Raw genomic sequence first — 17,030 nt, 5'->3', positions numbered from 1 at the left:
CCCTACAACAGGATAAGAAATCGTCATGATTTTTCAAATAAATTCTTTTTAATTAATTATAAATATTAAGCCATAATTAGATCATAAATTAAAATAGGAAACGTTATACAGGGTGTTTCAGTTAAACGTTTCAGAACTTCTAAGAGGGGTAGGGTACATCCTGACAACTCGAAATCATATAGCAATGTGGGGTCGGAAATGCTTTCCTGAAGCGGTGTTGTACACAGAAGCACCATAAAAAGAAAAGAGACCGTAAGTGAGAAATCGTTTTAATAATACATGAAAAGAAGCAAAAGGTACATGGATTAAAGTAAGTGTTCGAAGTTTCTTCCACGGGCTACAATGCACGCCTCACATCTCCGACGCATGGACATCCGAACATTCTGGAATACTCCAGGCGAATTTCTTCGGCAGCTACTGCGATTCTTGCAACCAGCTCCTCAGCATTGTCAACAGGGGTGTCATAAACTAGCGATTTCATATGACCCCAGAAATAAAAATCAAGACATGACAGGTCGGGTGACCGAGCAGGCCAACGCACGGGACCACCACGTCCGATCCACTGTTGACCAAATGTGACATCCAGGTAGTTACGAACATCTCCGCTATAATGGGCAGGGGCTCCATCGTGTTGGAACCACATTGTCTGTTGCGTCGATGCAGAAATCTGTTCATCTCTCAAAAGTTGTGGCAATACTTGCTGCAGAAAGATCAAGTAGATAGGTCCGGTTAGACGACACGGTAACAGGTAAGGTCCGATGAGGTGATCTCCCATAATACCGGCCCATACATTGACCGAAAATCGAATGTGTGCTGCACGACGTCGTATTGCATGCGGGTTCTCGACCGCCCAGATATGGTCGTTATGCGTGTTGAAAATTCCTTCCCTTGTGAAGGATGCCTCATCGGAAAACAACACTTCAGCAGGAAAAAGGGGATTTGTAGCACATTTTCCAAGGTACCACTGTGCGAAAGCAATACGAGGTTGAAGAAACTTCGAACACTTACTTTAATCCATGTACCTTTTGCTTCTTTTCAAGTATTATTAAAACGATTTCTCACTTACGGTCTCTTTTCTTTTTATGGTGCTTCTGTGTACAACACCGCTTCAGGAAAGCATTTCCGACCCCACATTGCTATATGATTTCGAGTTGTCAGGATGTACCCTACCCCTCTTAGAAGTTCTGAAACGTTTAACTGAAACACCCTGTATAAACAATTAGCAGAAAAATGTCAAACTGAATATTTATTCGAAATGTTTACAAGTACCACTGGAAACGAATGGCGTTATGGGAATAAGTTAAAGTAAACGATGTGCTTATTCAACAAGTGCCCCAGCGAAAAATAGCAGCAGTAATAAGGTTTCTTTAATGCAGGAACATTCAAACAAGATACAAAATCACTGCGGCATGAATATTTACGCAACACTGACGCAGTGCGAAAATTCAAATTTAAAAGAACGATCTCGGGGAATAGAATCGAGCATCTGTTCCATGTATTGTAGGTAGAACTTTAAAAAAAAGAAAAGAAATAATTTCTGCGCATGTCTTTCTTTTAAAAAAAGTCGTACTTGATGAAGCGACAATCGTAGCAATCGATAAAGCATTTAAATGAAGTAGTCGCGGTTGTGAAAATAAAATACCGCTTCGTGAGCCAAAAGATAATGATCATTTTACGGTATCGAATATCATAGTATACTGCAGCGACAGGTAGGCGATAGGCTCTTGACAACAAGATTGGTGGTTTTGTTTCTCATTTGTTGATAAAAGACATCTTGCAATATAAGCGATAATTATTGGAAAATGATAAATAAATTAGCCCACTTAGCAGCTTTGTTTAAAAAAAAAAATCAATATATACGTACATCAAGATACAAAATGTCAGAAATAAATTCTTTTTTTTTTTTTCAGCAATAACTCCTTTACGATTTAAAATACATGAAGGAAAAATTAATGCTTCAAAAAAGACTCGCGTGGATAACACAGTTCGTACAGTTTCTGGCAGTATAATCACCGTTCTTCTAAGACGAATCAAGTTTCCACGTGGAAAAGACCCGAGTGCGAATCCCATCAATGACGTGAAGAATTTTTATGGGAATTCTTCACAAGGTGGCTGAGTTAGTCGAGCTGAGGGGAGGGTAGCATGGTTTTTTTACAAAAAAAAAAAGCGAGCAAATCGACCACAGAACACGCGCAAATTAGAAATAATACTCGTACACTCCCGTCTAAATTTTTTTGGAATCACAGCATATGACAACAGTTTTCGTTAACGTTTTTGATATTAGCTATGACAACGTGAGGTTTAATATATATATATATATATATATATATATATATATATATATATATATATATAAAAAATACAAACTATTTTAAGATTTTTTAATTAAGTCATTGAAAAATTTACAGCAAAGATATTGAAATGATTAATATTAACGACTATACTGCTTTTTCATCAAAATATTCTCCACGAGATTTTATTCCTGCCTTATACATTCTGGTGATTAATTTTATATAATAGTAGTGTCCTGACTGATATTATTTCAAGCGATCTGCAAGGTTTCCCATAAATTTGTGAAGATGGACAGACTTCACAGACTTGACGGTCTAGATCAGTGGTGCCCAACCTACGGCCCGCGAATAATTTTTATACGGCCCGCTCGGAAAGTGAACTAAAACAGCATTTTCGAGTCGCGACACTGCTTATACAGGCAAGTCATACGTACGCTAAATACAGTTATGTACATGTACGTATTAATCTTTTCATATTGTGAAATTCTACTATTTTGAATTGTTATTAATTTGTATTGAAATAAAAAAATTATCCTTAAAAATTTTCTGAAGGAGAAAAGTCGGTTTGGAGTGTCGTGTTTTTAATTAAAGGTGGACTGAAGAAAACAACAAAACATACTTAAAACGTAGCAGTCAAGAAATGTATCTGCTGTTAGTGCCAGTTATCAAGTTGCACATTTGATCGCTTTTGAAAGTAAACCGTTCAGTGATGGCGAATTTGTTAAACGTTGTTTGTTAAAAGCTGTGGAATAAATTTGTCCTGAGAAACGAATAATGATACAAGACATTAGTTTGTCTCGACAAACAATTAAGCGAAGAGAAGAAGATATTGGAAAGAATTTGTTCTAACAACTTTTGGAAAGCATAAAATAAATGAATTTTTTTTTTTTTTTTTTTTAGTATGCCACTGGATGACAGTATTGATGTAAATGACAGCCCAACTCCTTACCTTCATGTGAACTAATGATAATTTTGTACCAGTTGAAGATTTAGCTGATCTGCAGAGTATGCACAGAACAACTACAAATAAAAATCGTTTTGAAAATTTTTGCCAGGGACAAAAAATTAGGATTAAATATTAAAACTCTGGTAGGAGTCACAACTGAAAGTGCAAAAATACGATTGGTAAAAACATTGGGCGTATAGGTAGAATAACCAAGAAGATATTGGAGCTGAACCTCAAGATTGGAGTTCATTGCTTTTTGCATCAAGAAGCTCTGTATGGAAATGTACTGTAAGATCTGAAAATCTTACAAAAATAAAATATATTTTTTTGACTTCTGAAGTTAGTTTTCCTTTTTGGATTCTTGCCGTTGGGAGAAATGTTAATAGCGTCAGTTCAATAAACAAGAATTATCCAGTAAGGATTGTAAAACTTAAAAGGTAGGAAGAACGAAAAACAGAAAATTAGCTTTACATCCGTCAAAAACAGAAAACTGACGGAAAATACTATAGCAAGCCCAGCAGGTGGTACGGCGCAACAAGTTTATGAGGGGTCACGCACCGGAAACGCATACGGCAAAACGCACACTAGTTTCTAAAAATAGATGCTATAGTAGCTAGTGTCACAATTTGTGGTTTTTCTGAAGTGCTATAGAGACAAGCTGTGATGACACAGGAGGAGGTGTTTTGATGCATTCGGCCTACATGAAAGAGCTCAACGGATGTTAACAGGTAGGAAATAAAAAAGGAGAGGGGTATTGTGAATCACGTGCCACTAGGCTGGCTGACCTGCCAACAAATGAAAGGATAAAAATGAATATAGGAAAGAGGTGATTGGAAGAAACCCACTGTGGGGAGGCGTGGAAAATTCAGGAGTAAGAGATTGTTTTTGGTCGGGTGAGTGGGAGAAGAAGTGCGGAGGACAGGAAGAAGAGAGTGGGTCAGTGTCAGTGAGTTGGGCAGTAAGAGGGAGAGAGTGTCAGTGAGTTGGGCAGGAAGAAAAGAGTGAGAGAGTGTCAGTGAGTTGGGCAGTAAGATGAGAGTGGGTCAGTGTCAGTGAGTTGGGCAGTAAGATGAGAGTTGGAGAAGAAAAGAAAGGAATGAGTTTTTTTAGATAGAGTAGCCGGTGGAGAAAAGTGGCTAAGTTCTAATGTGTAGTGAGTATGAGGGGTAGATAAGCTTTAAGTGAACAGTTAAGTCAGTGATCTAATAAGTAGTGAGAGAAGCAGTCGAGTAAGTGGGAAGATGAAGTTGGAGCGCCGAAGTCGGTCAGACAGTCAGTCAAAGTAGACTGAGTTTCGAAGTGAGAGACGAACACGTGCCATAGAAAAGAGGGAAAATTTTTCAAGATCCTTAAAGCAGATGAGAAGGAGTCAACTCCATTATGAAGGAACGAGATTGCCTGATATTCTGAGAGCAAGTACGCTGGAGCTGATGAAATCCGAAGCCGGACAAAAAGAGTACAGCCATTCTGATCAGATGAAATTAATGCGTCCATAAAGAAATACAAAGGTACCCAGGAAGGAATCCAGCATCTTATGTCGAACGCCCCCAGTGATTGTGAGATGCGACCCAGATAGAAAGGATCCCCTACTCGCTTAGAGAAGGATGTACCGTGAAGTCTGCCAAGTTATGTCAGTAAGTGATTAGTTTGTTTAAGTACTCTCACCATCACATCGATTATAGACACTTGATAACCAATTTATCAGAACTTTTGATTGAACACATATGTATAAGTAATACTATATTATAATGAATAAGTTAGTGAATGTTATGAACTGAAGGACATTACCCAGGGCAAGTCAATATATATAAATAAATTTTGGAAGGGAATAGATATAAAATTTTTGAAGTGATTGATACTTGTTAATATTTGGTTAAATAAGTGAATGACTAAGTATGAATTTTGGAAGGGGATAGACGGATGTCAGTAACCCCCGAATGTGCAAGTAGTTAATTGTAGAAATTTGATAGTATTGATTACCTAGATTAGAGAAGGTTGTAGGCTATAATCTGTTAGAAACCAGAGTAATGATTTATACTGAAATTAAGAGTATCGGAGCTTTATCAATTTGGAGTAGGAATTGTTTTGTAATGAAAGGAGAATGTTAATAGATTCTTTTGAAAGTCAATTGAACTCAGGAGTAAGGAAGTAAAAACATTTTGTAGTTTAAAAGAAGAGATAGTTGTTTATGATTTATGTAAAGGAAATAGCCCTCCTTGAGTTTGCTCAATAGGCAAATTACTTTGCTCATTTACATTCTGTTATAAGAAGATGAAATTAAATCTATTTGGTCATGAGTTTAATAAATTTCTTTTGTTTGATGTATCTATGTAAAGGTGTCCAATAAACTGTATTTTTATTATACAACATTTGTGTGTCTCTTTGTTATTCTGAGAAAAAACCTATCCAAAGGGAATTAAACTCATCAAGGAGATTTTCCCCTAGAACTTGGAATTTTCTGAAGTAAAATAGTCAGATGCGCAAGTGGGGAGTTATTATAAAGGGGAGTTGTTAATAGGGGAATAAAATATAAATAATATATAAAATAACATTTTCTAAATCCCCCCCCCCCCCCGCACAGTACGAGGGGTTTCCGAAAAGTAAGGTAACACATTTTCCCTCTCGATGATGTTTAATAATACGAAGTTGAAATTACACACCAAGAAATAAATGAACATGCACTACTTCTCCACAAAGTCTCCAGTTTTATTGATGCACTTGTCCCAACGATGGATCAGTTTATCAATACCAGTACTGAAGAAGTTCGTGCCCACACGCAGTAACCAACATCGCACCGCCCGATGAACTTCCTCATCTGTGGTGAAATGCTTTCCTGAAAGGTGTTTTTTCAGAGGGCTGAACAAATGGAAGTCTGAAGGTGCTAAGTCTGGGCTGTAGGGAGGAGACAGAGTTTTCCAACGATTACGGCGCAACCACTTACGAGTGGTGTGGGTAGTGTGTGGAGTTGCGTTGTCGTGCAACAAAATCACGCCGCTTGTCAAGAGTCCTGGTCGTTTGCGTCGAATGTTGGCTTTCAGTTTTTCCAACGTTTCACAGTAAAGCTGTGCATTGATTGTTCCTCCCTTCGGCAATAAATCCACCAACAGAACGCCTTGACGATCCCAGAACACTGTGGCAATGACTTTGCGAAGAAACAACCAACACCTAATGAACTTATACGCTATGATTTGTACACAGTAAAACCAAAAGTTAATACACAACCAATTATTAAGTGGAGCCCGTACTGTAAAGTGTTAAGTTTAACAAAGTCTTTATTTTAAATACACGTATGCTGTTGGGTAACCTTTACTGCCCTCCTAGCATATGAATGCAACGTAGAGGCCAATGTAACCTATTTGTTTATTGAATAAATAATAATAATTAACCAATTCCTAAAGTTTTCACTGATCCAGTCTTGATTTCTAAAATACGAATAATGGTTAATTATTTTTCCTATACAATCGACTGTCAAATTAGCTATTTATTTATTTCAGAATCTGTGTGACTTTTTTGTTTTATTTCTTACAGCTGCGTATATTTGCTTAACATCTGTTATTTTAGTGGATTTGTTGGGACTCGAGAAGCTAACTAATGCCTTCGGCTTGTTGAGTTTATTCCGTGGAGCCTCAAGTATGGTTGGACCACCTCTGGCTGGTAAGCTGCAATTGATCATAGATATCCTTTTCATAAAGTATTTTTTTAATCTTCAAAATATAAAAAATATTTTTTTCATGAAGTATCTTTTATAATCAGCACAAAAATATCATTTTTATAATCAGCATAAAAATATGAGATTAGGGGATGTTCGAAACAGAAAGAATTTTTTTCCCATTATCCATTTATACCTTTTACACTTGAAGTAGTTGGTTTAGAAAATTTCAGTCATGATTTATTTATTATATATTTTAGTTAAGTGAGGTGGCCATATCCAGAATTTTTGTTGTAATTTTGGCCACCCTACTAAATCAAGGACTGTCCAGTCCCAATCCGAGCAAAAAAACCTTCAGGTTCAAATGGATCATATCGGCTTCGTTTAATTACATAAATACTTTATTGCATAAAGGACATTGCTTAGAATCCTAAATTAAACAAGGGTGCCAATGTTCCAGTATTAAGCTCCATGCCCTTTCAAATGACTTACAAACAATTTTCAAATGTTGTTAGTCTCACCTAAGATTAGATCCTCCTTGTTTTCCTGTTCTGCCCCCACAAACATGAAGACTGGATCCGCTTGGAAAGCTCTCATCGAACTGAATTCTATCCAAAGTTCTTCCCCACATTGCCTATAAGAATGAAGTGGAGAGACGTGCATTTCATTGCAAAATTTATTTTCATTACTTATGTCAGTGACATGCAGCTACATTTGTATGGTATTATTCAACTGGTAACAAAACTGAAATTTTTTCACTTAACTTTGTTCTAACTGAAAGGTTTTTTTTTTTTTTTACATTAACACAATATTTTACAGTAACACACACAGTGTGCTCTGAATAATACATTCCTCATCAAGAATGTATTATTCAGATCTGATCAGGAATGTATTACTCAGAGCACACGAGTCCAAATAAGGCTCCTGCGAAGTTTGATAATTCATTAGGTATTTTTCATTTTACTGTTAATATTTTTCGCTGAACTGGCTTGTCTCTTTCTCTCTCGTCTCTCTTTGGTTTTTCAAGCGGTGTTTCAAATATATTATAACAAGGAGGAAAACAACAGGCAGATCAAAATCACCCACTAAGCTTCTCTTTGCTCACCCACCCCATAGTGTGAGTAGGCCTAGTGTAGACCTTGAACCGCCCTTGCTTTTTCCTTACTGTAGCTGTAAATCTTGAAATCAGTTGATGCTCGTCTGAAGAGGTCTGGATCGAAATCCTGTTGGATACTGGCCAAAAAAATAACATTTTGAATAATATTAAGTGTGCGGTGCGACATGGATTCTATAAGGTGTTTTAGTGCGTTTGGTCTAATTCTAACTGTTCTTCAGGCGAAATATCGCGTAGCTGCGACAAAGTTGAAGGAAGAGGATTTTGTTGCCGAATAGCTCTCTTCAGTATATCCCACACATTCTCAATAGGATACAGATCAGGTAAATGTGGGGCCGGAGTAGATGGCAGAAATCCGTGTCATGTTCTCCGAACCATTCTTGCACGATCGATGCGCTGTGCACTGTCGTCCATAAAGTGGTCATCACCTTCGGGATAAAGTTTTTGTACTGATAGTAGCCTACTATCAGTACAAAACAAAGTGTATCGTGATTCGTCTGACCACATGACTTTCTTCCATTGTTCCACATAATCACGACGTTCTTCGGCAAGCAGATTTTTCTTTTTTTTCTCTGAAACAAGTGGCTTCCAAATAGGCAGGTGACCAATACCCAATTTCTTCAATTTCCTGCGGATGTTACGGCTTGAAATAGGCAGTTCTGGGTTTGCTTGAATTTAGCTGTTATTTTCCTCACACTGGATATTCTATTTTTCCGTACAATCCTCCTTAGAGCACGCCAGCTTCACTCTTGAAGTATTGTTTTTCTGCCACATTTACGCCTTTGAGATGTGGAAGAACCGCTTACTTTCTAGTCATTAAAAACCCTTGAGATGGATGCTTTTGAGAAACCAGTTATGTCCTTCGTTTCTTGAATCGCGGCACCTGCTAAACGTTCACCTACGAAAGACCTTTTCCAAAGTCTGATAGATCATGCGTTTTTACCATTCTGGCTTCAGATTACTGCAGTCTTTATATTCAACGAGGCAACACGTAATCGTAGCGTCACAGTTTTCTTTGCATCCATTTGCATTTCTTCTCTCTGCGACTGTCTTATTACAAAGGTTTGTATATTTTTGGTCAGTGTGTATAGAAGCATTTTAAACTATATCTCGCAATTGGGTCGTAGTTAGCAGAACTCAGTTGGAGAGGATGGAAGTTTCCGGTAAGTTGCACCTATTTTTTTCGACGATATACAAATCGTCGAAAAAAAATAGGTGTAAAAATAGGTAAAAACAAACACACCTGTGTTTACAAATCACCGGTATACAAATCAGCCCGTAAAAACAAACACAAAATTACACCGGTATACAAATCAGCCTGTAAAAACAAACACACCTGTGTTTGTTTTTACGGGCTGATTTGTATACCGGTAACTTACCGTATTGTAAACGATTAACTATATTAATTCGCGCTTACTATGACCAAACGTATGTTCTTGTTTATACTCCGGCACGACCACCAGGTCAGTGGAGTTTACAATAAATCAATCAATATAAATGTTAATCGTATTTAATACGTCACAGGCATGAACCCCAGTAAACTCAAAGAGCATGTGCTACTGCACTCGCGCCCTTGACCACTCGGCTACGTCAATGTGCCGAAAAAACTAAACTTCCAAACTATATTTATTACTTTATGTCATGCAGTGCATATTCTACCATAGGTCAAAAAAAATCTTCAATTTCACTATTTCTGGGTACCATTTCCATCAAACCCTGTTGCCTTATTACTCATTATTACTTGACATTTACATTAGGAAAAATTCGACAACTGCTTTTATACCAATAAGACAGCATACCAACATTAATTAAGCATTAAGCAACGTTGCAGAGAAAGAGATCTAGACTGGATTGTAGTTTTCCTTTCGCCAGCGTATTGTTAATTACTGGAATAAGTTACCCACTCGAGCCCTGGATAGCTCGAGTGGGTAAAATTCCTCCCGCCGATGACGGGAGGAATTTTTATAAACCTTTTTTCACAACTCGGCTGAGTTAGTCGGTCCTAGGCAAGGTATCACGGTTTTCTCTCCCGGAAACTCGAGTTTTTCGTCCTTAGTCGCTGATGCTCCTAAAACCCTACAACAACATACCTCCTTCAGTGGTAATAAGGCTAGCAGCTTGGGGTAATTCAACGGTTAGCTGGATCATTACCTACGTGAAGAGGGAAACATATGGGTTGTTTATTTAATTTTTATTAATTTATTCTATTTGAATTTAGGATATTTTATATTTATATATTTTAGATTCTTTATTTAGACTTATTTATTTTTATTATTAATTTTTATTAATTAATTAAATAAATATTTATTTATTGTAATTATTTAATATTAATTTTATTTATATTTATTAATTTTATTTATTTGTTATTATTTTATTTATTTATTATTTAATTTAATTTTTGGTCAATGCAGCAAAAGAGGGTTGCTTCCTTGTGCTACATGGCTGATACTAATACATACCAATATGTAAACAAAGCATTGCTAGTCAAGATACATAAAAACATACATACAGTATGCAGATTATAGTCAGGCACGACCGTAATCACGCTTTGTTGTTAAAATACATTTTGACTAAATAAAATATTTATTTTAAATAATGAATTATAAGAATGACAAAAATTTGGCAGGCATTTGAAAAAAAAAATAATAATAACAACAAATAAAAAAAAGAAGACATTTTGCAAAATTATTTATTACCAATTACAAGGGACATTGAAGTTTCCTGATAGAAACCACACTTTAATTCTTATCAACAGTTACTTTCTCCTGTATACACTGAGATCGTTCCCTCTACACGCTACCAGAATCGTTTACTTTAGTAAAAAGTGAAGATAACGAAAGTGAAGGTGAGAATTTCCGCATTCGTTATCTCCTGTTTACGTTATTGTGTGTGTGTGTGTAAGTGGTTTTATCTCATCACGTCAAAATCAATTGTAAGCCAAAACGTAGAAATAGGTCACGCTGCGACTGTTAAACAAAATCGATTGATAAATTTTAATTTATTGAATCATACTTATTATAAGAGAATAATTCATTAACTCTTGAAATTGCAACTTTAGAAATCAGATTGTAACAGTCTAATCATATTCTACAAAGCACACGCACAGAAAGCTGTTGAAAAAAATATCTAAAGTAGTAACGATATTAATTTAAATAATCAAATACTGTATACTAATTTTGGGATTTGAACCAAAACTCCTACACATTCTTTTTGTTTTCTTTCACATTCTTGTAAAGAAAACAAAGTACAAACTTCTGTACGAATTGGCATCTAAGACTCATTTCACCGTGTTAGATACAAGATTCGCCTTATAAACTAATCTCTGCTCGAAAACAATTTTTATGCTTGATTTAAAAAAAAAAACACATAAAATAAAAAAATATTAAGATCAGTTCAAAGTTTTCTAAAGGTATCTAGTTCTCTCAGGCGTCACTAGAGGAGGCTGCACATCAAATTTGGATCTCTTAAGATGGGCATTTCTGGGAAACATCAGAAAAATAATTATTGGATATCCCCAGTAGCTTGATCATCGAACTAATAGTGCGTATTACCTATCAATTGACTTTAATAATAATCCTATTCGTATTTCAAGAGGCGAATGTTCCATTATAATATGATCTTATAATCAAAATCTTGTGTTATTCTTAAACAAACAAAAAAAAAAAAAAAATCCCTTTCTTCAGATAAGAATTAGCTGATATGATAGTGTAGTATAAAACTATGAACACCGCTACAGACCTGCACTTTGGAGATTTTTCGCAGTCAAAGGAAAAAAAAAAAAATTTTTTAATAACAACACTTAATTTTTTTCCAAAAAAAATTAAAGTTCTATCAATCCTATCCATAAAAAAAAATCATTATAAAATCTCAGCTACCTTTACCGCTCCATCCCAATCAGCCTGCTGTAATTTATGGACATCCCAAATCTTAAGTTCTTCAATTATTTTGCCAAGTTCTAGCGTTATTTACATAAAGTTTTGAACTACGCTATCCATTTTATCTTTATATAACTATAATGATAATAAGTAATTACAAAAAAGAATTATAATAAATGCTAAAAATGTCCGCCTTCTTCTTGGATACGTGCACGGATCTTCATCATATTCGATGACAACTTTTGTAATGTTTGAATGTATAAATACTATATACAAAATACTAAAATAATATACTTGTACGAGTACTCGAACAAGTATACTACGTATTTTAGCCAGGGTCCATTTAAAGGGAGACTTCGGAGTGGTGCAGCTTCGGGTTCCTGCTGTAACAGAAGTCCCAAAATTTACTTACCTACACCGATGAGCCAAAACATTAAGACCACCTACCTAATATGATGTTGGTCCTCCACGTGCAGCCCAAACAGCTCGTACCCGGCGAGGCATGAACGCTACAAGATTTCTAAATGTGTCTTGTGGTATTTGGTACCAAAACGTAATCAGCATATCCTTTAACTCCTGTATGGTCCGCGGTTGAGACGCCGCAGATCGGAGTTGCCGCTCCAACACAATCACAGATGCTCCATGGGATTGATGTCTGGGGAATTTGGAGACCAGGGCAACAACTGGAAGTCTTCCTCATGTTCCCGAACCAGTCTCGAACAATCAGGGCGGTGTGGCATGGCGCATTATCTTACTGAAAGACGGCACCGCCAGATGTTAAGACGGTAAGGGTGTACCTGGTCAGCAATGATGTTTAGGTATTGTATTGTATATTCATGTCGCTCGGTGGCTCCCAGACATACGTCTATCTCTACCTGTGTACTCTGTTGACAAAAGAAACTCAGTATTCTGACCCAAACAGTGTAAATGTGTATGTGTAGGTGTTGTGTAGTGTATTGTGAAGTCAGATCACTTTTCCACCGGGGGACAGCCACCACATGGACATATGCAACCCGGCGCTCATCCCTAGCACGTAAAGCCAGACCTAGGCCTAATAAATCTGTCAGTGCAATCCAGCACTATAATCTCGCACCCACCAGCAGTAGTGCAAGGCTGGTGGTTTCCAGCGATTCCACTCCCAGGCTGCCCAGACCTGGGAGCCAGCGAAAAAAAAAAAAAAAAAAAAAAAATCAATAATATATATAAAAAATAAATAAATAATAAAAAATAATAATAATTAAAACAAATAAATACATAAATAAATAATAATAAATAAAAAAATTAAAAAATATATATGATGAAGTATAGGCAGAGGTATATTTGGGTCTAACGGCTCCTAGCATTTCTCCCATCTCCGCGTATATACACTGAATCGGACAAGCCAGGGATTTAAAAATATATGAGTCATGTGGTATGTAGCATTTTGTGCCCTTGTTCATCCGGCCTGTTAGCCGCTGGGCCCCTAATGGGACCCGACGTAGACGTCTGAGTGTCTGGCACATGGATGACTGGACCCAGGGTATCCCAGCAGAACATCGCCCAAAGCATGACACCGCCACCACTGGCTTGTTTTCGTCCCACGATGCATCCAGGCGCCATCACTTCCCCAGGTAAACGACGCACACGTACCCGGCCGTCCACATGGTACAACAGGAAACGTGATTCATCGGACCCGACGACCTTCTTCCAATCACTCAAGGTCTAGTTTCGAATCTCGCGTGCCCATTGTAGGCGCTGTCGCTGGTGAACCGTGGTTAGCACAGGCACTCAGAACAGCCTGCGACTATGCAGCCCCATTTTCAGCAGGGTTTGATGTACTGTGTGTTGTGACATATTACTCCCATCACCAGCATTCCAATTACCGGTGAGTTGCACCACAGTCGCCCTTCTGTTGCCACGTACCATCCAGGAGAGCCTTCGCTCACCTCAAGCATCGATGAGCTGTAGTCCAACACCTAGCCGGCGGTTCGTGGGTTTTCCCTCCTCGGGTAGGTACTAACCATTTCGGTAGGCTGACCGTGAGCATCCCACCAGCCGTGCCGTTTCGGATATGCTCTGGGAGAAATCCCCGGAGCCGTCAGACCCTCAACATACCTATACCTACCTATGCTCTGACTCAGTCGTCTGGCCATTACAATTTGGCCTTTGTCAAACTCGCTTAAGTCTGCTGCCTTTCCCAACTGAATAACAAGAGTAACACTGATTAATGGAGCTCAGTATCAGCTGTTTTTTATACAATGTCCCGACCCGCGCACGCGCCGTAGTTCACCTGCAGTTGCTTCGATTTGCATAACTCGCTGGTCATAATATTTTGGCTCATCGGTGTAATCGAGAGACTCTTATTATACATAAAAGTTTATCGAACTTCTTTATCCAATATTTTAAAAATCTGTTAACATTTACTTTATCGATTTTTTTTTAATGGGGGTTTGTAAGAAGATCTGTTTTTGTTGCAATAGGCTATCTTACTTCTTTTTTTTCTTTTTTTTACATTTACTTGTTTTTTATGTTGTTTTACATTGCACAACTTTATTTTTGCGCCAATTTTCTGCTGTACTGCTCAAATTTCAGGTGCAGATACTGTTCACGTGTGCCTCGTTGCATGAATTAAGTTGTAAACAAACTGCGTGGGTCTAGCATTAGAAAGTTGAAAGGTGCTCGGAGCACAAAAGATGGCAATTTTTTTTCTCTCTCTAGTCTGTGCTCACTCGTGATCTGGAAGAACGCTTCCATTCATTTAATCTATTTAAAATGCACTCTGCATTCTGTAAAAGCTAATGCATCGTACCATATCGCATTACTGTGTATTCTTTACACAAAAACAAGGCACACTTACTATTAAAACCTCTTTGCGAACACTGAAGCACTGAAAGGGTCAAGGCAGAAAAAAAAAGGAAAGAAATACAGTGCAACCTCGATATAACGCGGGTCTCATGCAACAACTTTAATACCCGCGTTATAAGCGAAGCGCGTTATAGAAGAAAATAGTTTACAATTTTTTCTCAGCTTTTTTTAACATAAATACACTTTTAAATAAATACTTTATTTACTAATGTTTATGAGTATACAGAATAAAAGACATTAAAAGTTATATCATTCCCTTTACATTCTACTAATACACAATACTGTTAATGGACTTACATTGTACGCATCCGTTCTGAAATAGTCCTGTAATTTAGTTTGCCGGAACGATGACAGCGATTTTTCAGTACATAATTCTTAATAGTGGTTAGATGCAATAAATGAAGATGTTCACTGTCACTCTGACATTCTAACCACATTGGTGTTTTCAAGTACTTTGTTAACTGGTGCTTTTTCCTTACACGCGGCCATCCACATTGTCTTTTGAGTTATGAAGCAAAAATATCACTCTTCATCCAAGCATGGATGAAGAGTGATATTTTTATAAATCACAGGTAACGATTTCATATTGACGTCCTTAAAACACCAGGGACTTCGACTTTTACCGATGCCCAATGGCTTAGGCTTGTAATTCTTCTGTCTCTGTTAGTTTTCATCGCCGCTTTGTTCGGCCTTTTTAATATCCAGTGACTTGTTTATACTGCAGTCCTATTTCATCACAGCTGTACAACTGTCCATCACCATCTTAAATCACATTAGACAGAAATCCACGAAACGCTTCTCCTACTGTAATGTCACCAAATGCAGATTCGCGTGGAATATCCCACGACGAGCCTTCCATCTCCAAAGTTACCCTTTAGAAGCTTTAAATGTGTCATTGTCTCCACCAAGTAGCTTGTGAAATTTAAATGCCAGTGCTTTCAAAATTACCCCAATTATCGGTACTCCTTCCTGGCCGCTTTGTTCAGCTTTTTAATATCCAGTGACTTATCAAAGAGAAGTAAGGTGTAAGGTATATTGTTGTCATGCGGCACCAGAGGTTTCCCCCATCTCCGCGTTGCTTTCTTTTTGGGTGTACCAGTTTCCTGAGAACGCCAGAGGTTTAAAAGTGCCAAGGAGAAGTTTATGCTACAGTCTACAGCCCTATTTCATCACAGTTGTACAACTGTTCATTTATATATATATATATATATATATATATATATTTTTTTTTTTTTTTTTATAGTGTTTGGGTAAGGCGCCACCTGTGGTTTCCCACATCTGCGCCATCAGTACTCTTGTGATGTTTACAGAACTCTGTAAAAGCCAGAAAAAGTGTATTGTGTTGTATGTGAAGAGTTCTGTTGGGTTCTGTTGTAATGTTCTGGCTTCTTAGCCGCCGGGCCCCTAGTGGGACTCCACGTTGCCCGCCACCACCACTGGAAGTGAGCCAGACTCCCACTGTACTCTGGCTGCTCTCTGTCAGGGGCAGCCTGAGCTTCCTGACGGAGAACAAAAAAAAAAATAATAATAATAATAAATAAATAAAATAAAACATATAAATAAAAAAAATATAAAAAATAAATAAATAAAATAAAATAAATAAATAAATAAAAATGGTGAGATTGAGTGGGGAAGATAGTATGAGAAGTGGAATCAAAGTGGGAACAAGGAGGAGGATGAGGAAGGAAGGTATCCTCCAGCGAAGCAAAGAGGTGAGAAGGAGAAGTAGGAATCACCCATAGCATTGGGAGCCCACCCATTGCCAGGAAAGAAGACAGTTTGCAGACAAGTTATTAGCTGTAATAATGATAAATAGCTGGAAGTTGTTGTTGTTGTTGTTGTTTTAGTTTTTTAGGAGCATTAGCAACTAAGGCCATATTGCTCCGATGGCTGGAAGTCAAGAGAAGAATAAATTTTGGATGGATAGCATTCAGGAAATATAGTCACATACTGAAGAGCAATATCCCAGTTTGTCTAAAACGTAAAATAATGAACCAATGTTACTCCCCACCATGACTTATGGAAGTTAAACTTGGGCACTCACCAAAAGAATGGAAGAGAAGCTGAGAACTACACAGCGAAGAATGGAACGAATTATATTGGGAATCAGACTGTTAGATAAGAAGAGAAACACATGGATTAGGCAGCAAACTCAAGTAAAGGACATTCTTATCAAAACTAAGGAACTAAAATGGTCTTGGGCAGGACACATAGCTCGGAGACATGATGACAGATGGACTAAGAAAATAACAGAATGGTACCCAAGAGGAGCTAGAAGAAAACCTGGAAGACAAAGGCGAAGATGGATAGA

The 17,030-nt window shown here is 37.4% G+C and overlaps 1 protein-coding gene across 1 annotated transcript in view; it reads left to right on the top strand.

Moving 5' to 3' along the window:
- Nucleotides 1–17,030, top strand: part of LOC150086682 (monocarboxylate transporter 12-B-like) — a 103,242-nt gene that overhangs the window by 66,284 nt on the left and 19,928 nt on the right. Inside the window, exon 5 of the mRNA XM_090371524.1 lies at nucleotides 6,766–6,891. Coding sequence (XP_090227650.1) covers nucleotides 6,766–6,891 — 126 coding nt within the window. The remainder of the gene's footprint in view (nucleotides 1–6,765; nucleotides 6,892–17,030) is intronic.

This window comes from Mastigoproctus giganteus, chromosome 4 (assembly GCF_048544385.1).
Source record: "Mastigoproctus giganteus isolate SK-2022 chromosome 4, ASM4854438v1, whole genome shotgun sequence".
Classification (NCBI taxonomy): Eukaryota; Metazoa; Arthropoda; class Arachnida; order Uropygi; family Thelyphonidae; genus Mastigoproctus; species Mastigoproctus giganteus.
This window is presented reverse-complemented; position numbering and strand designations above follow the sequence as displayed.